Source organism: Carcharhinus amblyrhynchos, chromosome 18 (assembly GCF_965287045.1).
Source record: "Carcharhinus amblyrhynchos chromosome 18, sCarAmb.v2.hapA, whole genome shotgun sequence".
NCBI lineage: Eukaryota > Metazoa > Chordata > Chondrichthyes > Carcharhiniformes > Carcharhinidae > Carcharhinus > Carcharhinus amblyrhynchos.
Window position 1 is genome coordinate 38,126,007 of NC_137341.1, and position 24,466 is coordinate 38,150,472.

At 41.5% G+C, this 24,466-nt stretch overlaps 1 protein-coding gene across 1 annotated transcript in view; it reads left to right on the forward strand.

Annotated features, from left to right (window-relative positions):
* Positions 1–23,967, forward strand: part of dnaaf5 (dynein axonemal assembly factor 5) — a 99,706-nt gene extending 75,739 nt beyond the window's left edge. Inside the window, exons 10-13 of the mRNA XM_080206840.1 lie at positions 3,023–3,173; positions 8,609–8,765; positions 9,664–9,855; positions 22,752–23,967. Of these exons, the coding sequence (XP_080062966.1) occupies positions 3,023–3,173; positions 8,609–8,765; positions 9,664–9,855; positions 22,752–22,891 (640 nt within the window). The 3' untranslated portion in view covers positions 22,892–23,967. The remainder of the gene's footprint in view (positions 1–3,022; positions 3,174–8,608; positions 8,766–9,663; positions 9,856–22,751) is intronic.
* Positions 23,968–24,466: the final 499 nt, after the last annotated feature.

Sequence of the window (24,466 nt, forward strand, 5' to 3'; positions counted from 1 at the left end):
ATTTTAACCTTTGGTCAATTGTAATAAATCCCACCCCTACCACTGTTCTGGTGGCTCATCCTCTTTTCACACTCAATGGTGTCACTGCCTCAGTTTCTTCTTGGCAAAAAGAACCACTCGCATCTTGATGAGATCTTTTTTCGATGTTGAAATCTCCTTGCAAACCTTTTGCTTGTGTTCGTTGTTGCGCTTAACTTGTGGCTGAAAATTGAGAAATAATGGGACAGATTTTCAACTAAATTATTTGACAAAATCAAAGTTCTGCCAATGCTGGGAATCTGATGTTAAAAACAGAGAATTAAAGATAACCCCCAGCAGGTCAGACAGCATCTGTGTAGAGAAGAAGATTTTGAGCCGAAATGTTCTGGCCGTTCCTGTTGGCAGGATCTTCCATTTGTACCGATGCTGAACACCCCCCTGATGCCACATGTTCCCTGACAGCGAACAATGAGAAAAGCTGATGACAGCAGCGGGACCAGGAGATACCACCACTGACAACTGGTGGGCTGCCCCCACTATCACAAAACACACCGCATGGGGCATGCAGAAAATCCCACCATTAATGTTTCAGGTTGGCAACCTTTCACCAGAAAGGTAATGAAAGAGCAGCCATCTGAACTGTCAACCGCTTTTGTAATCTGTGCAGATGCTGCCTGAAATGTTGAATATTTCCATTTTTTTTTGCATATTATTTGAGTCCCTGTTGTGACTAACGATACCAATATGTTCGAAAATTTCTGTAGAAATCGATTTCAGAAAGCGGACAGCTACATTTAACTGTAAAGAACCTAACTGTGAAATGAAAAGGAAGCCATTTGGCTCTTCCAAGTTCATTCCTCGCACTGACCACAGAATCTGCTCATTGTGCACCTGACCCATTTTAAGTTGCTACAAAGTTGCTCCCTACCAACCACTAAAACGCCACCGTACACTGTTTCCACCCATCCCTATTTGCTTTCCTTAGCCTGATGAGTCAGTATTCCCAGCAGCTCAAGGAGCAGCACTTAATGATTTCTGTCTGTATTTAATTGTATAAACTGTAACCAGGTTTCCGAGCAAAATGTTCTGAGTCTTCTGTTTAAAAAAAAGTTTAGATCCGTGCAGGAATAGACACGGGAGCAATTACATAGCATTAATTTTGCTTCCTCCTCCAGATCAAATGAGGAATAGTGTGTCCAAAGGTCTTGGGTGTGGGAAAAGCCCACAGTTTTTACACATATGGAATAATGATCCAAATGTAACTACCACAGGCTAGCATATTCTGCCATACAGATGCAAAGTTCTGAGTGGACTCTTGAATGCATCTATAAATAACTTGAGGCTCAATAAGTTAGCAAACAAAGCAGATGCCCAGCAGAGTGCATGTTGCATCACCTCAATATTATTGCAATCTTCCTTGAGGCTTTCCCTTGTCTGGCTGATGCTTTGTATTTGTGAAGCCAAAAAAAAATTATTTTTATTCAGTTTTCATTTCCCAAAAGAAGCTTCAAGCCAATTCACATCGAACAACGTGCTGTGAAAACTTTGCTCACGTTTTGACAGCTGTGACATTGCATCACAGCAGCTGAGACAATCCACAACATTCTAAAACAATCAACAACATTCTAAATAAACCAGTCCACAAATTAAGTTGCTCTATCTCCAGATGCTAATGGAGAAAAAAATGGAGAATTCTGATCCAGATCTACATTTTCACCAATTTTCTTAGGCAAGCCATATCTGTGTACGAAATTCAGTTGAAATCTCTCCATTAGTTTTTGTTTTGGAGGTTTTTAAAAACTAAATGAGGCCAAAAGTATTACTTTTGTCCGCATTCTGTAGTGGAGAAAATTAGAGGGAGTGTGAAAGTAAATCTATAATGCTTTGCTTTTTTTGTATTATCGAATCACTAAAATTAAACATCTAGGCTAACAATCCAGTTGCAAATTGAGAAGCTCGTTCTCTTTGTCCAGCTTCATATATAGCAAATAGCCACTTAGCAAGATATTAAATGATAATTGGTTCCAGCAGAAACATTCTTCATGACAGAGTAACTAGCTTAAGGAGAATTGAAGGGGAGTATATTGAGGAGAGAAAGAAGAGGTGCAAAAATGAGGAGAAATTTCTTCAGCCAAAGAGTGGTGCATCTGTGGAACTCTATGCCGCAGAAGGCAATGGAGGCCAGATCATTGAATGCCTTTAAGACAGAGATAGGTTCTTGATTGACAAAGGGATCTGAGATTAAAGTGAAAAGGCAGAAGAATGGGGATGAGAAAAATATCAACCATGATTGAATGACAGAGCAGACTTGATGGGCTGAGTGGCCTAATTCTGCTCCTATGTCTTATGGCTTAAGAGCCCTTCATTGTAAAATCGAGTGTTGAGAGGCTTGCTTTAGTGTTGATCATTATGTGAAACACTCTGACTAACAAAGGAATATATTATCTCTGAAAGGTTATGGTTTAAAAAAAGCAAAATAAGGTAAACTCCCATAGTAAGTAGTCAATGGATAATCTTACAGGAACTTGTGAAGCACAAGAAATAGTCTCTATGAAATAATACATGTCAGCCATTTTCAGTGGTTATTCTCTGCCGTCACCTCTTGTAAGTCAGATTCTTTGTAAACTTGAAACATCAGTGCCAAAGTAGGAATCATTCAGAAGAGTGGGTGACTCCCTCGCTGGCCTGCTGTTTGTTTTATGCAGGCTGCTCTCAACCTGTCGTGTGATTTAAGAAATAAATTAATTACACAGGAAAATGCTGCACCACAAAATTGCACGCCATCATTTGATTAATATTCCATCTTTAAAAGTTGGATTGTTTGATAAGATTAATCTCTCTCTTAATGAACAAAGCCAGTCAGCTGAGGAAAAAAAAACCATTGTTCTTGCCCTACTAAACCTCGCCGAGCCATGTTATTTGGTCGGAAGTGCAGTGACTTCCCACCCACATCTCTTTAAAATTAAAAAATTCCACATGTACCAGTTATTAATCCTGCCTCTGTTTTCCATTGCTGACTGCAGTGTCTTCTGTTTTGCTTTAGGCATTTCAGTAGCTACCTGGAGATGCTTGTAAGAGATATTTTGGTGCCTAATCTGCTGTGGCATGCTGGGAGGACAGCAGCTGCAATCCGCACGACTGCTGTATCCTGTCTGTGGGCTCTTCTGCATAGCAAGATGATTACAGTGGAACAGGTAAATCCCAGGGGGTCAAAGATTCAAAAGCAAGCCAAGTCAAAACCAGACAAAATTTAAATAATTGCATCAGGCAAAGCAGTAGACACACCACCTATTAATTTCACAAAGTTAGCACTACATTAATATGCTTAGATTTTTGGAGCCTTACTCAGGCTTGAAGTCATGAAATCCAAGTAGAAAGGAGCAGATATTGATTCAAGTGGAGCTTGTCTATCAAATCTCCCTCCATATGCTCCTTCGTTCTTTAATGACTGTCTCACTCATTATTAACCATGTGTGCTTGTTGTCTTTTTCTTTTTCTATTGCTTTTCTCCTCTCTCACTCTCACTCTCGCTCTCTGCCCCTTCTTTCCTGTGTAGCAGCCTGCGCCTTTTGTGCACCTGTACTTTTCCACCCTTTCTTTCTGCCTCCCTGCCTTCCTAACAACAGCTTGATATTTCAGAATGTAAAAGAAAGTCAACTTCTCCAAACCTTTGATCATTGCACTAAAATAGTAAAAGATCTATTATTCTGTTACCATTCACATCTGAACAAGAGGCAGGCTTTTCTCAGGGCAATGCTTGAGGTTTTGAAATGTACTTTTACAACTGGGCGGAGAATGCAGTACTCCTTTTTATAAAGTTATGTTTTATTTATTAGTCACAAGTAAGGCTTTCATTAACACTGCAATGAATTTATGGTGAAATTCCCCCCATTGCCTGGTGCTTGTTCGGGTCAATGCACCTAACCAGCACATATTTCAGAATGTGGGAGGCCCTGAGCACTTGAAGAAAACCCACGTAGACATAGGGAGGATGTGCAAACTCCAAACAGGCAGTGACCCAAGCCAGAAATCGATCCCTGGTCCCTGGCGCTGTGAGGCAGCAGTGCTAACCACTGCCTAAAGCAAAATGGAAGAACTTATTTTCACATTCAAAAGAAGGTGAAGATCAGCTGCAAGAATCCTAGAATAGAACCTTAGAATCCCTACAATGCAGATGCAGGCCAGTTGGCCCATCGAGTCTGCTCCGACTCTTTGATAGAGCATCTTACCCAGGTACTTTCCCCGTAACCCCACATATTTCCCACCAATCCCTCAAACCTACGCATCTTGGGGCACTGAGGGGCAATTTAGCATGGCCAACCAACTAATTAAATGTGAACACACAGAAAGAAATCTTACTTTTCCTGCCTTTGGCCTGTCTTAACAATGCCCATTGATCCTCCAATCACCCAGCAGACCGGATGACCTTAGATCTCACTTCCCAACACTGCACCTCAGTTTCATTCCTACACTCCGTCAGTGTCCTGAAGAAAGGTCCAGTTTCATCTCATCAAGAAAGCCCTAGAAATTCCTGGGTGATACAAAAGTGGTGAAGGCCCTTGCACCGGGAAAGTAGGAATTCCTCAGGGTCAAGGGTCAGGAAATCAAGCGTTCCAGAGTTGAATACTATTAATCTGAACACTCTGTGACACACACAATCTTTGATGTTCCAACCAAGCATTTCAACTATAAATGTTCCTCCAAAGTGGTATGTCCTTGCTGTCATCCTTCCTTGCTCAAAGGTTAGGCAGCTGGTGCTTTACTAAGCTGCACCTAAATAATGATCTTTGAACATGGATCAAACCATGTGGCATAAGACGAAAGTTCCCAATGCAGAGAGTGTATTTTGATGTGGGCCAGTTTCAGACACTCAAACCACTTCAGTAGAAATTGGTTAAATTCCTGGCACAAATTCAGGTTTCAGTGTTGGAGAAATAACATTACATGAAAGCCACTTGATTACTAGTTCAATGTCTGATGGAAGTATGGATTGAATGTAATTCACATATTAATTTCTGCTGCATGCATATCCTGAAAAAAAAGCCTAACTTTCAAACGAATGTGCAATTTTACAACCTAGAGAAACAGTTTCCTATGTTTCTGCTTGTTGCTTTCATGTCACTATGTCATTGGGTCATGAGCCTGCACAATGCAAAAATGAAGCAGAAGAAAATCTTACTGATTAACACAAATGGTATATACTAACCTTAATAGTGGCATACAGGAGAACACAGCTGCAATTAAATGTCCTTCAGTACATCATCTGATTTAAAAATACCTCTTATCATAATGTATATAGTAATAGCAATAGCATTGTTAGCAAATACTAACTTGTTCCAACCTATTGAGTGCTAAGTGTTTTCCTGATATAACAGACTCTTTAGTAGCATGTTTCAAAATATTTGGCGACCAAGTGTGCCTAATGATGTACAAGGTAACTATGAATGAGGAAGGCCATTCAACCCACCTAAGCAGATCCAGCTGAAAGACTCTTGGAATTTCTCTTTTCTATCCAGCTGTTTCTGAAATTAGTTACAGGCTTTTTGCTTAACTATTCTACCGAGAAGACCATTATTTATACCAATGACGTTGTGTGCCAAGCATCCTGAACTTAGTCTTAAAGTTGATGGCAACAACTTTGAACCTGTGTCGGTATCATTTTGATGTACAATGTTGAATTTAGCTATTTACTGTATTGCATACTTTACTGGCCATTCTTTTTCCTATATTAACCTGTCTGAAATTAAATATATTTGATGAATTGCATCTCTTGAACCCCATTTTAAGCGCATAAACCTGTGCCTGCAAAATATTATTCAGTAACACAAAATAGTACAGCACATTAGAACAGTGGTTTCCAAACTTTTGTATGTCATAGAATAATAGAATCCTACAGTGCAGAAAGGAGGCCATTCAGCCCATCGTGTCTGCACTGACCACCATCCCACCCAGGCACTATCCCCATAATCCCATACATTTACCCTAGCTAGTTCCCCTGACACTAAGGGACAATTTAACATGGCCAGTCCACAACTCTCACATCTTTGGGCTGTGGGAGGAAACCAGAGCACCCAGAGGAAACCCACATAGACACAGGGAGAACATGCAGACTCCACACAGACCGTGACCCAAGCCATGAATCGAACCCAGGTCCCTGGTGCTGTGAGACAGTAGTGCTAATCACTGTGTCACCATGGCACACTTCCATACTATAACAAAAGTTTGAGGTATACCTCCTATTTTCTCTGAACTGCTATCTAGCAAAATGCTTTTTTGGGGCAATTTTCAGCCTGCGTTCACCATCATGGAGAATGGTGACACAGGTGGAAAATCCGGAGAGATTCGGGAAACATGAGTTTCAATGTGTTACTGTGCATTTGTGAATGCCAAAAATCTCTTCTCAACCATAACAATGCTGGGCACTGTGATAGATTCGGTGCCAGCTATTGCGAAACCTGCAGCATTGACTTGGCAAAATGTAAACAATACGATATAAATATAAGCTGTATAAAGGGAACCTTGATTTCCTTAAAAACACAGTTCACGAATCATTTATCAGTTCATACAAGATATAATATTTTGAAATGGTTATCACCATGAATGATGACTGTTTCTCTCCACAGATGCTGCCTGATTATCTGAGTTTCTCCAGCATTTTTTGTTCTTATGTCAGTCAGATTTTCAGCATCTGCAGTTTTATTAATATTTTAAGTGCTTTGACCTCAGAAGAATGAAGTATGTGAAAAAAGCGGTAACATAATTATAAAAGAAAGGGGAGATGTGCAGGACCAAAGTCTCAGCATAATGCTAATCTCACACTAGGCATTAGCTAAACACAACTATAGAAACACGCTATTGGCATAGTTCCAATATTGCGATTTTCAGAACAGTGTATGCCATGTTTTTTACCTCACTTCTCTCTCACTTCTCCCAGGGTTTTTGCACGCTTTTTGAGTTTCTGCTTTTTGTGTGGGCGAGTGGAGCCTTTGTCTTCAGCTCCAAGCCCCGTTAGTCACATGCATGGGCCTGACCAATAAAAAAAATCAAAACAGCGCAAGTGCGGCTCTTCCTTGGCCAGTGCATGCGCGGGAGGTCTGAGGTCATCCGGTCTTTGAGACAGTGACCACAGAGCTGAAGAAAGAGGTTAGTTTTAGTTGACTTCAATGAATTTTTAATCATTTTGGATCTTCTTTTGCGGCACACTTGGAGAGGTCTTCCTGGAACATCAGTGTGCCACGGCACATTGGCTGGGAACCACTGCATTAGAAGGCCATTCAGCCACTGTGTCTGCTCCTGCTGTAAGATTTTGGTCGCTCACTCCAGCCTTTTCTTATAGCCCTGCATTTCTTCCAAATACTTAACCAGTGTCCTTTAATAAATTGAATTTAAATTTATTTTGCTCCCCCCACCTTTTCAGGCAGTGCGTTCAGATCATTACAATTTTCTAGGTTATTTTGTTTCCCTCACATTCCTATCTGATTCTTTTGCTAATCTCCTTACACCTGTGTACTCTGGTCACACGCTGTTCTGTCACTGGAAAGAATAAATAGGAGAAACTATAGAGACTTCATGATCTTGAGCAACTTTAATGAAATCTCACCTTAGCTGTCTTTGTTGTGTTGATCAAAGCTTGTAACATTGCAACTGCCGAATATGTTCATGTCTGACTGAGGAGAAAGGGTCAGTGAACCAGGATTTCAGAGTTTGGCAGAGGTTCTGCAGATGTTGAGGTTAAGCTAAAGAGTTGCATTTCCCTTTCCAATGTTACACTTTTTGATACAGCAAGGTTGCAACAAATAATGCATGACTGCATTTGGGTTCAAACTAGCAGAGCAGAAAGGTTGAGCAAATCAGGAATTTCAAATCAGAAATAGGAGCAGAAATAGACCATACAATCCCTTTAGGCCTGCACTGCTATTCAATAAGAACATGGCTGAACCTTAACCTTAATTCTACTTTCCTGTGCTATCTCCATGATCCCTTATTATTCAAAACTCTAGGGACCTTGGTCTTGAATATACTCAACAGCTGAGCATTTACAGTCCTTTGGGGTCGAAAATTCTAAAGGTTCACTGCTCTCTGCGTGAAGAAAGCTCTCCTTATTTCAGCCCTTTATGGCTGTTCCTTTATCCTGAGACTATGCCCTCTAACTCTAGACCAGGGCAATCAACCTCTGCATCTAATGTGGCAAACCCTCTCAGAATCTTGTATATTTCAATGAGAGTATCTCTTATTTTTTTTGAACTCCAGAGAATGCAGGCCCATTTATACTCCATTTCTGCTTCAAGGACAGCTCACTTGTTTCAGAAATTGTGATATAGAAAAGAAATGACTGTGTTGATTGCCACAAATTGATATAAGTCTTGAAGAGTCAGTAAATGTAGGTTGAGTTGTGTAAGGGAAGCATCAGAAAAGATTGAAATTTGAAAACTAGATTGAGTTTTAGTTGTGGTTGGCCTGGCTCTGTTAATAATGCCACGGGAAACTCTGCCATGTCACAATATCTCATTCACATGGGCTTGCAACCTTTGGTGTTATAAATCATTGCAGTTTGTTCCATTTGTAGTTTTGATGATTGTATGGGAAGTCAGACGGACAGCAGTTTTCATGTTTCTTGTAATTTTCATAGGCTCTTGGAGTATATGAGGACTTGATGCCAAAAGTGATTGCAACATTGGATGAAGATTCAAAAATGACTCGATTACTGGCTTGTCGGATTGTCAGTGCTATCTTAAATGTTTGTGGGAACCAGTTGAATCCCGACAATCTGAATAAATTGTATCCAGGTAATGTATGTGACAGGATTATTTATTTTTGGAGTGCAACAGTACTGTTGTCATGAGAGTTTTCTTCCCCTGTAGCTTTGATTAATGCTCGCATTTGCAAATATTCTGTTAATCCTACACTTGGAAAGGTTTCTTTCAATGTTCAAAATCTCTCTGGCCATGAGAACTGTTTGTGGAGAAAGAGAAGTTAATTTGAAATGTTCTAAGTGGAAATACTTTCTGACCTTCATTGAATCCAAAGAACCTTTCTTCGGGTGTGACTTATGGTTGATCTTAGAATCAGATCCTTGGATGTTACTGCAGAATATCTTCAGAAATATCCTATTTGATTCATTTTTAATTATTAATGGTACAGTGGTTAGCACTGCTGCCTAACAGTGCTAAGGACCCAGGTTCAATTCCAGCCTTGAGTATAGGTTGAGATCTATAAGGGAAGCATCAGAAAAGATTGAAATTTGAAAACTAGGTTGAGTTTTAGTTGTGGTTGGCATAGGTAAGTTAATAATGCCAGGGGAAACTCTACCATGTCACAATATCTCATTCACATGGGCTTGCAACCTTTGGTGTTATAAATCATTGTAGTTTGTTCCATTTGTAGTTTTGATGATTGTATGAGAAGTCAGACTAACAGCAGTTGTCTGTGTGAAGTTTGCATGTTCTCCCAGTGTCTGCATGGGTTTCCTCTGAGTGTTCTGCTTTCCTCCTACAGTCCAAAGATGTGAGAGTTAGGTGGATGAGCCATGTCAATGTGTGTGGGGGGTACGGGAATGCAGTGGAGGAAAGTTCCTGGGTCAGAGAGAATTGGTGCAGACTCGTTGGGCCAAATAGCCACCTCCTGCATTGTAGTAATTCTATTATTGGATTCGACCAGTGAGTGTTTCCTTTCTCTTTAAATTAGAACTTCTAAAACGCCTGGATGATGGTTCGGACGAAGTGCGCATAGCAGCAGCCAAAGCTTTAAGTGTTTGGTTCCGTTGTGGTGGAATTGTTTATGACCAAATGCTATACAAGAGCCACCTTGAATTCCTGTACCGCGGGCTTTTGGTTCATTTGGATGATCCAGAGAGCAACATCCAAAAACTACTTTTTGGTAAGAGTACATTTCCTTGATTTTCTAATTTCCATTATTTTTCAAAGCATTTGCTGTGCAGTACGTAAACAGTTTAAATTGGAAAGATAAACAGGTCAAGGGTAATCACAAAGGAGCAGTGGACCGCCAATAAAAATCACACCCAGTCTGATAGTAATAGTTCTGTCATGTTTAGCATTTAATTCCAGCAGAGGTGGCCAAACCTTTTGAATCTTAGAGCTCTAATCTTCAGATATTCATGAGCAGCAAGACACACACAGCCTTTATAGACATACTTTTATTACTATTGCACATGCTTTTGTGAGGCAATGCTTATAAACTGTTTTGGTCGTAATATCCCTCAAGTAAGAGGAAACTTGCAGTTACCAAGGTTAATCATTGCTAGAGGTAGACAAAACAAACCTGCTTCCCTGAGACACATTAGAGCTTTCTCAGTGCTCACTGCTTAATTGACTCTGGCAGCCTTGCTCTTCCAATGTGGAAAATCAATCCAGAAGTCTTAAAAAGTTGACTCTTATACCTGGGGAATGGGAGTATGGCAGGGAGAAATTATCACTGCCTACTGAAAAGCAAATTTGAATCAGAATATCTGTGTCCCCATACAAGATTCTTACGTTCTTCTGTTCTGTATTAAACTGTTTCCTCTCTTTCCTGGACAGAGGCTACAAGTTTGAGGCTCAGCAGTAAGTGTGCTGGAGAGGCCGTGCCACAATGGTCCTGATCACAGGGGTCACACTTCCCTAATCCAGACTGGCAGTAAAGTAGCCTGGTGTCTAAGGGAGAAATGGGTGCAGAGGGAGGGTAGAAAGTGTTCATAAGCACTTGGTGAAGGCCTCAAACCCTGAATAAAGTGCCAGCCCAGTCCTGCATTTGTCCTGAGCTGCTCTGCTTCTGGTGGAGAGAGACCCGGGTTAATGGCTGCCATCTTATCAGGGGCACATACACGGTCATCCCTGTTACTGTCAGCAGGAGGATGGAATGATGAGCATTTCTACCCTGGACTGAAGATGATGGAAACTCCTTTTACATGGGTTTAGAAGGGAGGATCTGTCAATGGGAATTTCAGACCAATCATCACATCAGCTATAAAGAGAGGCTAGATAGGCTGTGATAAAACAGAAAATGCTACATACACTAAACAGGTCTGACAGCATCTGTGGAGAGAAATAGAATTAATGTTTTGAATCTAAACAACCTTTCAACTGAACTTGGGATAGGCTGGGGTTGTTTTCCTTTGAGCAGAGAAGGCTGAGGGATGGCCTGGTTGAGGTGTATAAAATTATGAGAGATATACATAGGAAAAAATCTTTTCCCTTAGTAAATGGGGGCATAGATTTGGGATAAGCAGCAGGAGATTTGGAGGGGATTTGAGGAAAACCTTTTTCATCCAGAGGGTGGGAATCTGGAACTCACTGCCTGAAGGGGTGGAAGCGGGAACCTTGTCAGCGTTTAAGAACAGTTATGGCATTTGAACACTTCAAATGCCATAACATATCAGGCTGCAGACCACATGCTAGAGAATTAGATTAGAATAGATTGGTGATTGATGGCTGGCACTGACAAGATGGACTTAAAGACTCACTTCTGTGCTATAGGGTTCTCTGACTCTGAATCCACTCCCAGTGTTCTCTGGTTCCCTCCTATGATGCTGTTTGTAGCCATTTTTGAACAGCCAGTATCTTCTCGTAGCTCACCCGTCTTATGGTTAGACATTAGCTTTGCACTCTTCTGGACACCCTCAAAAAAAATTCAGAACAGGACTTATAAAAACAGCAGGGCCCTAAGTTTGGTGGGAGCCAGCCAGCATCGTACTGAGCAGCATTGTACGTTTGAAAGAGCTCCATGGGCTCACAAGATGTGGTTAGGCCACTCCTAATTTATAGTCTAATGTTTACTTCATTATAGCAATTCCAAATTGTCCCTTCTTACTCACTGTGGCTCCCAGAGACAGTGACACGAAATCCCATTAGAAGCATGAGAATAATGATACTGATTTTGCATTGCGAGCTTCAATAAGTTAGGGGGAAGAAAGCCCAAAGGAAAGATGTAGGAACATGAAAAATAAAAGAGAAACTTTTGAAACATTGTTAGATCAAAGCTGTTTTGAAACAAAAGGTGATGGGAGAAAGGATCAAAGAAGTTCTAATGATCCAGAAAAACATTCTTCTAACATGAAGGGCCATGTAAATGTTTTCAGTGGACTCAAAAGAAATGGTATTAATTGCGCGTCTGTTCTTGCTGCTTTTTAAATTGTGCATTCATGAGATGTTGGTGTCACTGGCTAAGCCAGCATTCATTGCCCATCATTAATTGCCTTTGAGAAGGTAATGCTGAGCCATCTCCTTGACCTGCTGATGTCCATTTGGTACAGGTAGACACCATTGAATACATTCAATGTTTTGGCATCAACTACTTCCTGTAATAGTGGGCCTGTGGAATTTATTACCACAGGGAGTAGTTGATGCCAAAACATTGAATATATTCAAGAGGCGGCTGGATATAGCACTTGGGGCGAATGGGATCAAAGGTTATAGGAAGAAAACAGATTAAGCAATTAAGTTGGACGATCAGCTGTGATTGTAATGAATGGGGGAGCAGGCTCAAAGGATCAAATGGTCTGTTCCTGCTCTTATCTTCTATGTTTCTATAATGCTATTTAAAAGAAAGCTCCGGGTGATAGTGACCAAACAACAGTGAAGGAATAGCTTCAATGGTTCCAAGTCAGGCTGGTGTGTTGCTGGGAGCGGAAACTGTAGGTTGTGGTGTTCCCATCCATCTGCTGCCCTTGTCCTATTCTATTGTGGAGGTCATGGAGGCTTGATGAGTTGCTGCAATACTAAAGATAGATCAACTTGTGGATGGTGCACTCTGCTGCCACTGTACATTGTTGTTGGAGGGATTAAATATTTATGGTTTTGGATGATGTGTAAATGAATGAAGCTGCCTTGGTTCTGGAGATGAGCTTCTGGAGTGATGTTGGTGCTGCACTCATTCAGACAAGTGGAGAGTATTCCATCACACTCTCTGATTTGTGCCTGTGGAGAGTGGAGTGGCTTGGGAAGTAAGGAGGTGTGTTACTTGCCACAGTTTATATCTGATCCAGTTCAGTTACTGGTTATTGGCAACCCCTAAAATGTTGTTAGTGGGAGATTTAGTGATGGTAATGCCACTGAATGAGAGGGAAGATCGTTAGATTCTCTCTTTTTGGATATGGTTGTTATCTGGCACTTATGTATCTCAATGTTGGTTGCTGCTTATCCATACAAGCCTGTATACTGTCCAAATTTTGCTGCATACAGGCATTGGCTGCTTCAGTGACTGAGGAACTACGAGTGGAGCTGAAGATAGTGCAGTCATCAACAGATATCCCCACTTCTGACCATATAATGTATAGAAAGTGATTGATAAAGCAGATGAGGATGGATAGGCCTAGGACACTAACCTGTCTAATTCCAGGAATATTGTGAGACCGAGATGATTGACCAAAAACAACTATCTTCCTTTGTGCTAGATATCATTCCAACCTGTGGACCATTTTCCCCGATTCCCATTGACTTCAGTTTTGCCAGGGCTCCTTAATGCCACCTTCAGACAAATGCTGCCTTGATGGAAAGGGCAGTTACTCTCACCTTACATTTGGAGTTCAGCTCTTTTATCTGTGTTTGGACCAAGGCTGTAATTAATTCAGGAGCTGAGTGGCTTTGACCAAACCCATACACATCAGTGAACAGGCTCTTTCTGAGAAAGTGCTGCTTGAGACAATGTTAATAACACCTTCAATCACTTTGCTGATGATTTAGAGTAGACTGATTAAAGTTTAAAGTTTATTTATTAGTCACAAGTAAGGCTTGCATTAACATTATGATGAAGTTACTGTGAAATTCCCCTGAGTCACCACACTCCAGGGCCTGTTCGGGTCAATGCACCTGACCAGCACATCTTTCAGACTGAGAGGGGAAACTGGAGCACCCGGAGGAAATCCACACAGACATGGGGAGAACGTGCAAACTCCACACAGACAGTGACCCAAGCTGGAAATTGAACCCGGGTCTCTGGCGCTGAGAGACAGCAGTGCTAATCACTGTGCCACTGTAATTGGGCCGGTAATTGGTTTGATTGGATCTTTCCAGCTTTTTATGTACAGGACATACTTGGGCAATTTTTCATTTTTAGATGCCAGTGTTGTAGCTGTATTGGAACAGCTTGACTAGAGGAGCACAAATCTTCGGTACTATTGCCAGAAAGTTGTTTGCAGTATCCAGTACCCTCAACCGTTTCTTGAGATCACATGGTGATTCAACTTTGCTGAAAACTGGCATCTGTGATGCTGGGAACCTCAAAGAGACTGAGTTGGATCATCCTCATGGCACTTCTGTCTGAAGATGTGTTAAATGCTTTTAGCCTTTTTTTTGCACTAACGTGTTGGGCTTGCGTCTCATTGAGGATGGGGATGTTTGTAGAACCTCGCCTTCACATTAGTTGTTCAGTTGTCTGCCTGTCCTATGCTGCTGCTGCTTTTAGGGATGCAAGTAGTCCTGGTGTTGTAGTTTCACCAAACTGGCACATCACTCTTAGGTGTGCCTGGTGCTGCTTTTGGCATGCTCTCCTGCACTCTTCATTGAACCAAGATTGATCCCTGACTTGATGCTAATAGTAGAGGGGAGGATATGTTGGGCCATGAGGTTGAAATTGTGGTTAAATGCAGTTCTGCCTCTGCTGATTGCGCACAATCTCATGATGCCCAGCTTTGAATTGCTAGATTTGTTCAAAACCTATCCCATTTAACTTGGAGGTAGTGCCATATAACACAATGGAGGGTATGAAGATGGGTCTTCGTAGCTGAGCAGTGGTCACTCATACCAATACTGGCACGGACAGATGCATCAGTGGCAGGAAAGTTGATGAGGGCAATCTCAATTAAGTTTTTTCCTGATGGTTCCCTCATCACTTGCGCAAGACGCTGTCTAGCAGCTAAGTCCTTTAGGGCTTGGTCAGTAGTGGTGCCTTCCTCAGTGCTTTCCCAAATTGGTGTTCAACATGGAGGAGTACTGATTCATTAACGAGGGAATGGGGTTGCTATTTGATAAACAGAATGAAGTTTCCTTGCTGATGTTGAGTTAATGCATTGAGACTTGTTGTTGGCTGGAGTCACTGTTGATGACTCTCAGGGTGGGTTCCACCTGTCTATAGACCACTGTTCTACCACCTCTGCTAGGTCTAGCCTGCTGGTAGGACTGGACAAACACAGAGATGGTGTTTGAGACATTGTAAGGTATGATTTGATGAATGTGACTACATCAGATGTTGCCTGACTAGTCTGTGGGGCATCTCTTCCAATTTTGGCACAAGCCCTCAGATGTTAGTAAGGAGGACTTTGCATGGTTGACAGAATTGTATTTGCCTTTGTCTTTTCCAGCACCTTATCAATTTCAGGTCTGCCCAGTTTCATTCCTTTTTGTAGGCTGTGTAGCGCTTTGATGCAACTTGACAATCTATTTCATTGCAGTAGGTCTGGAGTCACATGTAGGCCAGACCATGGAAAGATGGCAGGTTTCCTTCCCTAAAGGACATTAGCAAATCAGAAGGGTTTTTATGACAATAATTTCATGGCTACCATTAGGCAAACTTTTAATCCCAGATTTATTCATTGAATTTAAATCCCACCAGTCTTCGTATACTCAGGGCATTTGCTGGGCCTCTGGATTCTTAGTCCAGTGACATTACCACCATACCTCCGCCTTAACATACTGCTTGGTTTGGCAAGGGACATTTTGAACCCAACATTAGTGAAATCTTATTAACCATTCCCTACCCATGTCCAACTTGTTTGCCCATCCTTCCCTACAACCATAACATGATCTTTCCAAGATTGTGTGAGGCATACCAATGAACGGGATCAAGTGTTGAGGGAAGCAGGTAATAATGAGGGGGAGCAGGACTAGTGAGAATAAACACAAAGGGAAGAGACATCTATTAAGAATTTCTGTTACAGAATGTATGTTAGATTGAAGATTGCACTGTATCCTCAAGTTTTAGACATGACAAAGATTCAGCCATTTCTCTTTTTTGTTTTTCTGTATCCGCTGAAGCTTTTGATTTGGGATACGCTGTGACAGACATCACATTGCTGTCAGGATGTTGTGTTTTTTGTGTTCGGATCAGTAGTAACGTGGGGCTCAAATGAACCTATTAATAAATGGATATACTAATAAATTATGTTAGAACATAGAACATAGAACACTACAGCACAAACAGGCCCTTCAGCCCACAAGTTGCGCCGACCACATCACCTACCAACCTACAGACCTATCTATAACCCTCAATCTCATTAAACCCCATATACTCATCCAGAAGTCTTTTAAAAGACCCCAGCGAGTTCGCCTCCACCACCACTGACGGCAGCCGATTCCATTCACTCACCACCCTCTGAGTGAAAAACCTACCCCTATAAACCCCTATGTTGGTGCCGTGTGGCATAGAACTCTTGTTGGTAAGATGTAATCTTCCTCCATAATTTTGCTCGTTCTAATGTCAGAATGAGAGACACCAGCATTGTGTATTGAAGTTCATTTGTGTGGATAATTTTCCTATCTTCAGTTGTGTTTAACAATTAATTCTTTGAATTCATCTGCAATACTTTTGAACCAAATTGACATTGCAAGAGGAGCAAAGTTTTGGGAAATCTTGCTCCTGTTGCTGATGTTCACACTGTAAGTCTGACAGTTCTAAAGGAACTAAATCAAACACCTTCATAGCTTGCCTGTTGAAATTAAGCTTTTGTAAGTGGTAGTATCCAGTTAACATCAAGGTTTGCATTCATGAATATACATAAATCAGGTTTGGCTCAGAGCAACAAGATTACTTTTATTTCTTTCGAGAACGGACATGTTGGGAACTGTGTGTCCGAGAACTGAACTGTCCCCGTCATCATTTCATACTTATTTTATCTGCTTCTTTATCACACTCTGAGTGGCTTCCTGCCCCTAGGAAGTATTTGGGTTTAGCTTTCTTTGACAGCAGTTTAATCCCTTGTCAAGCTATAAAGGTTCAGTGAGTATTTGATAACAGAGTTTCTTTTCATGTAGAGGACTCTGTCTGGTTTCAGATTTTCTCTCATTCAGTGTTGAAACCCTAATACAGAGTTTAGTTAAGGATATTTTGTACTATCGTAGTTAACTGTTTTGTTCCAGCTGATGAATGCCCAAAAAGGACAAAAAGGAACTCCCAAAATGCACAATACCTGAGACAGGGCTGTGAATCATAGACCGTGAAGTTCATGTTTGAGATATACCCCAATGTGTCTTTGTTTTGTCCCTTTTGGAAAAGCACAGAGTGAGCCCTGTGTATTTACTCATTCTGGGATGGGGAGGACCAGTATGCTCACACAAAAGGGCAGGCACGGTGGTTAGCACTGCTGCCTCACAGCTCCAGGGACCTAGGTTTGATTCTGGCCTCGCGTGACCGTCTATGTGGAGTTTGCAGGTTCTCCCCATGTCTGTGTGGGTTTCCTCCGGGAGCTCCAGTTTCCTCCCATAGTCCAAAGATGTGTGGGTTAGATGGATTATCTGTGATAAATGTGCAGGGTTAAGGGGAGGAGGTGGGGAGGTCAGCTTGGCTAAGATGTTCTTTTATAGAGTCAATGCAGATTTGATGGGCCAAATGGCCGCCTTCTGTACTATATGCATTATATGGTTTGATGGTTGCTAACTAAGTTTAGCCGTAAGTCTGGACCTGTGACCTGGGAAATCTGTGTCCAGGGGAGTGACCTGGCCCCCTTGGCCCGTGTGCAGGGGAGTGGCCCGGTGGCCCCCTTGGCCCGTGTGCAGGGGAGTGGCCCGGTGGCCCCCTTGGCCCGTGTGCAGGGGACTGGCCCGGTGGCCCCCTTGACCCGTGTGCAGGGGACTGGCCCGGTGGCCCCCTTGACCCGTGTGCAGTTAGTTGAAATCCAGTAGGGTGTAGCCTTGTTCCTGAGCTAGAATAGAAATTGAACCATGGTTCCTGGTCCATCAACCTCTGGAAAATGTCATCATTGGATGATGTGAAAAATCTCAGGATCAGTGACTCCTGTGAATCAAGAGTCTGCCAAATTCGGTGTCTAGACATGTACATGAAGAAGTTCATTTGGTTAAGGGTGCCGGCAAAACCATAGTTGGCTTCTGAAGGGGAAGGGAGGATATTAATAACTCCTCCAGAAACTGGTATTCTGTCGCTATGCTGTCTCTTGCAGCGTTTAAAGTTCTGGTGGCAGTCCTTATGCTATAGTCAGCCATTCGCTGTGGCATGTTGGTATATAACACAGCTCTGGTTAACACCCCTGAGAAAAATGTATTCATTTATAAATGTACTAAATGTAAGCGCATTTGTAAAAATAAAATGCATAACTTGAGTGACTGTATTGCTGTTGATGATATTCTGTGTTGTGTTTTTTCATGCATTACTTGTCCTGAGTCAAGGAACTTTAAAAGGAAATTCATTGAAGAATCATTTCATTAAAAAAAAATCCAGTGCTTTCACAATTGATATTTACACTTCGCTGAAATGTCTCCACATAAATTCTTGTTCCAATAAAAATATCAAATATATGAATGAAGGTTTTTTTTAAATACTTTCACTGCACTATGGTTAGCAGTAGCTTATTTTGCCAGGTTTGACTTGAGCAAACTGTAAAACACAACGTTGGCCAAGTGGTGAACAGCGACAGTATTGACAGCAATATTTTACTGGTAACTTGGATTTCTCTTCCTTATCTTTTCCAATTTAGGATTTGCAAAACTCAATACAATGTGACGTACCAGGGACGGGATTTTCTGGCCACGCTCGCTCCAAAACCGGAAAGTCCCAGCTGAGGTCACCGGACCTTTGCATGGTCTGCCCCACATCCGCTACGATTCCCATGGCGGGTGGGGTGGGAAAATTGCCCCTCATGTATCTGCTTTTCTGTGTGTGTGTGCGCGTGTGTCTCGCTCTGAATTATGCTTCCATGTCCTCTAACACCTACATTGCATTGTGTTACCTTTGGGTGGCACAATAAGAAGGCTGAGGCTATCTGACAAATCCATCATTATCAGTTTATCTGAATTGTTCTGCTTCATTTATTCATTATAAGCCTGTCATTTAGAACCAGAGTATTTGACGTAATGCTTTGCTCATGGAATTGTTTGATTTCCTCAACTCTGATGATGTCAAGTAAGACTTGAAAAAAAAAGATTGAGCAACATGTTTGGTTCTAATTTGATTTCAAACCACCAAAGACATTGGATTTTTTTTTCCCTTCCGTCCCCTGAATATTGGCCAGCTCCTCCGTCCTCTTGTTTTGAGTTCTTGCCAGTAGTGAGTAGCAGCACTGTCAGGGAAATGGATAATCTCTTTCTTCTTGGCAGTTCGCTGTCGACAACTCTGGGCATGTTTGAGCAAGATTTCCATTGAATTTGAATGCGTCTGGGTCAGCGTTTCAAGAGCTCTGTAGTCAAAGTGTTAGCCTATATTACATTTGTGAAAGCAGATACACACTAACACCAGCCTTTATTATGGTTAGCTGCTTGGAACAAGTCAAAACTTCTATAGTGCTGCCAAGTGACCCAGCATGAAAAGGACCTAACATAGCAAGATTTATGGATTTTTGGATCTATTTTTGAGGGACTCTGAAACTTTGAGAACATGCTCTTTGGCGCTGTGTTTTAGCTGATGTGTATACACTTTGACCACTCTTCAAAAAAATGGAATTATACAATGTTAATGTAGGCAGGACAGTATTTGCCTCCGTTTTTGCCTTTCTTTAATTGCTCACTCCATTCTCAATATCCGTCCTCAGACTGGGAGTGAATAGTTAGCCCCTTGATAGCTCCCGATTCTCTCTGTGGTTTGATGATTGATGGACAATAAGACTCACTTACTGGAAATAATTGTTTCCACGTGCTAGTGTATTGGTTAGCCTCTTAGCTGAAATCATGCACAAGTTAGAATGTTGTGCAATTCTGCAAGAAATCAGTTTCTAAATAGTAATTTTGTGCCTTCCATCAGTTCGTTAAGATATAATGTGGATAACCACTGTGCAAAAACGCCACCAGTTATGGGAATGGGTTACATAGAGTGAAAGAGCTGTTGTGGGGAAGGGGACAAATTGTCCCGATCAACTGTAAATAATCAAATTATTTAAAGGAAATTGCTCAACCTCAACTCAGTAAACGGTGGCTCAGACTGGATCTTTCTATTTTCCAGGCTGATGTTTGACAGAAATCTGTGCAGCAAAGCAATATGCAAACAATATTCCCACCAACCTTAAACTGTGGTTAAAGGCAGTTCACCAGGCCTTTGTGGATTAAGCTTACTGAGACCCTTTGAGCTTTCCTATTTAATGTTAGTTTCACACCAGTTGCAGAAGGGACCTGGAGAATTCATTGTGGCCATGCTGAGAATTTTCACCGTGTCTGAAACCATGAAAGCACCTCCAGTGCCACCTAGTGGAAAACTTAATAATTGGCTGTTCACAAAAATAGTGTTTTGAAGTTATTTCCTGGGCTGTGTGTGTCACTGGCAAGGCAAGCATTGCTGCCTATCCCTAATTGTTGTTGAGTTACTGGTACACGGACAGCTAGCTGTTTACATGTGTGATGAACTTCACCTGCTTATTTTTCTTTCTAGCCTTTCGCTTCGGCAAAACTGCCTGATTGAAAAGCTGACCCTAATTAAGGTTCAAGTTTGTTTTAGCGTCATGAAGCAATACAGCACAGAAACAGGTCCTTCATCCAACCAGTCCATGCTAACCATGGTGCCCTCCCAGCTAGTCCCGTTGCCTGCATTTGACCCTGAGAGTGAGGTGCAACAGAATGCTGTACTGAGAATGGGGTTAACAGAGAGAGTTATAGTGAGAGTGGAGTGTAACAGAGTGTTATACTCAGAGTGGGGTGTAATAGGGAGTGGGGTGTAACAGTGTGTTGTACTGAGAGTGGGGTGTAACGGGGGAGTTTCTGTTTTCCAGGGTAATGTTTGACAGAAAGATGTGCAGCAAAGAAATACACAAACAATATTCCCACCAACCTTAAACTCTGGTTAGAGGTAGCGTTCCGAAAGCTTGTGGCGTTTACTTTCAAATAAACCTGTTGGACTTTAACCTGGTGTTGTGAGACACTGTGTTTACCCCAGTCCGGCATCTCCACATCATAAAGGCAACTCACCAGGCCTTTATGGATTAAGCTCACTGAGACCCTTTGAGCTTTCCTATTTAATGTTAGTTTCGCATCCATGTATTTATCCAAGTGCTTTTTAAATGTTGGTGTTGGTATTGTACCTAAAGTTTATTTATTAGTCACAAGTAGGCTTACATTCACGCTGCAATGAAGTAACTGTGACAATCCCCCAAGTCGCCACACTCCGGTGCCTGTTCAGGTATGCTGAGGGAGAATTTAGCATGGCCAGTGCACCTAACCAGCATGGCTTTTGGACTGTGGGAGAAAACCGGAGCACTCAGAAGAAACTCATGGGAGAACATGCAAAATCCACACACTGAGCAGCTCTAACGAAGGCTCACCCAGACTTGAAACGTTGGCTCTATTTTCTCTCCACAGATGCTGTCAGGCCCGCTGAGATTTTCCAGAATTTTCTGTTTTTGTTTCAGATCCCAGCATCTCGAAAGATGTGTGGCTTGTTTGGTAAATTGCCCCTTAGTGTCAGGCGGGTAAGCAGGGTAAATATACGGCGTGATGGAGATAGGGTGGAATTGTGGTCAGTGCAGACTTCATGGGCCAAATGGCCTTCTCCTATATAGGGATTCTATGATTTGCAGCATTTTGCTTTTAACTGATTGTTATCACTTTGCTGTTTCTTATTGAAATGCTCAAGATCCTGAGCAGATTTGGTAGGGTAGGTCAAGGAGGATGTTTTCACTCTTGGGAGAGACTGGAACCAGGGGACCCAATTTAAGAATAAGAGATGGACCATTTAAGATGAGAGACATGGAGGGTTTTTTTTCTGAGAGGGTCATCAGTATTTGGAACTCTTTTGCCAGAAGCTGGGTCATTGAATTTGTTCAAAGCAGAGTTAAACAGATTTTTGATAGACAAGGAATCTGGAGCTGTGGAGGGGGCAGAGGGCAAATTGGAATTGAAACACAACCAGATCAACCATGATCTTATTGAATGGCAGAGCAGGCTTGAAGGGCTGAATGTCTTCCTCCTGCTCCTAAATCGTATGCTCAGCACAGAAGGGATTACACTTTAAAGAGTGCTTCATTTGTTGTAAAGCAAATTGGCGTGTCTTGGGCTTGCTCAGAGCGTGATACAATTGTCTGAATATCCTTGTCTGCGTGGGTTTCCTCCGGATGCTCCGTTTCCTCCCACGCTTCAAAAATGTGCGAGGGTTAGGAGTATTGGCCATGCTAAACTGCCCTCAGTGTCAGAGGATTAGCAGGGTGAATACATGGGGTTATATGGGGATAGGGACCTGGGGGCGAGGAGGGTTGCTGTTGGTGCGGACTTGATGGGCCAGATGGCCTCCTTCAGCATTGTAAAATTCTATGATAATTGCAACTCTTTCTTTCTAAAGACTGTGTGGATGACTTTCTCTCAGAACATCGTTAATCTCTGGAATTTGCTACCCCAAAGGGCAGAGGAAGCTGAGTCACTGAATATATTCAAGACTGAGTTGGAGTATTGATCGACAAGGGAGTGGAGGAGGATGGGCAGGAAATTGGAGTTAAAACCACAATTAAATCTCCTATATACACTATATATTATGTATATAAACATACTAATATTATTGAATAACAGAGCAGGCTCAAGGATCTGAAAGGCCAACTCCTCTAATTCTTTTTTCTCTCGTGACTTGAGAAAGTGTTCATGTATGTATTTTTGTGTTACAAATGCAGAAGGGTTGATTTTCCCCTTGTTTCCTCTCAACAGATGTTTTAAAAGTAGGAAGTTTTCTTTCTCCATCGCTGCTGACACAAGAGATCGAGGCTGTGAAACACAAACATCGCAGCCCTTATTACTGTGAGCAGCTGCTGCAACATATTCAGGAACTGAACAGAGATGCCAACTAAGTCTGGAACCTGACGCTTCAATTGGAGACAGGATACAGATGCTGTGTAGAATCACAGCAGAAAAATATGCACATGGTATTTATCGAAAATGAATGAAAGGGACAAAAGTTACTCTTGAATATGGTATTTAATGGTAGATACTTAAATTCTGAAATACTCCATTTATTGGTCTCTAAAGTTGGCTGTGAAACATTGGCACGTAATTCTTCACCTTGTTTAAAGCCTTTCAAAAAAGGAAGTCACAAGATCTCTGCAGGACATCTTGTGTCAAATCACAGGGAGCTTGTTGAAGTGCTACCCTAATCTCTAAGCAATTTGGATGAGCAATAAGTTTGTTTTTTCAAATTCTGGTTTTCCAGTGTATGAAATGGAGCCCAAGATAGTATCGCTGTGGTGGAAAATGCTGGAAACACACAGCAAGACAGTTGATATTTTCCAAAGTAAAAGGAACAGTTTGAACCTCGTGACCTAATGCATCCTTTCTCTCAAAGATTTTAATTGGGCTGCTGTGTACATCTAACACTTTGAGATTTCATTTCCGATGCTCTGCAATTTCTGTTCCCATTACTGAACCTGATGCCTTATTATTGGGTGCGGGGGTGGGGTTGGATTGGATTAATGGTAGTTAATATATTAATTTTTCTTGTATATTTTTGTTCCAAGTAACATTTATTGTTTGTTTCACTGACCGCTGCTCTATGATTTTAGCGTCTGTATTTTTAGAATCATATTTTTATTTTTCTTTGCACTTTTACTATTAAATTAGATTGTATTTCTCCATGAAAGTCAGTCACCAAATACAGTATTTGTCCTTGAAAGGGTTATTTTTCTTGTGGATTTTGCTGGTACGTTGTTTCTGGTTAGTAAGTGAATATGCGTGCAGTTGTTACCATATTAAAACAGATTGCAGCGTCAATATTATATTTACATTTTTTACACCAAATTTTATAGTTTAAAATAGCAAGTCTTTCAATATCTTCAGAATGTATAAAAAAACCCTTTTTGAAAATTTCCACAGAGTTGAGTGTTTTGAGTATCTTTACAATAAAAATTTGCTGCAAGCATTTTATGCAGTGCATGTTGCGTTGTTGAATAAATAATTGATTGGGAGAAAGTCTTTCTTTTGGGACTTGAGATGCAAGTGCACAAAGTAAAGGAATTATTCACCCAATACAAAAGTTGCAGGGCAATTTGGAGTTTCTCATTGCCCACTTTCAGGTGAAGCTTTGAATATCTTTTGTGTTTGGATTGCCTTTGGAAGAAATCATCTTAGCCAGGTGGCTAAGATTGGCGAGATAAAGGAATCTTTCAGTCATGTGCATCTGCTATCAATGCATGGATTATTCCAAATAAGGGAATTTGGGAGATAAGTAATTAAAGTCTCTCAACTCATTTGGTTTTTATTTATTCACTTGTGGGACATGGGTGTCGCTGGCTGGCCGGCATTTATTATCCATCCCTAGTTCCCCTCGAGAAGGTGGTGGTGAGCTGCCTTCCTGAACCGCTGCAGTCCACATGCTGTGTGTTGACCCACAATGAATTCCAGGATTTTGATCCAGTGACCGTGAAGGAACA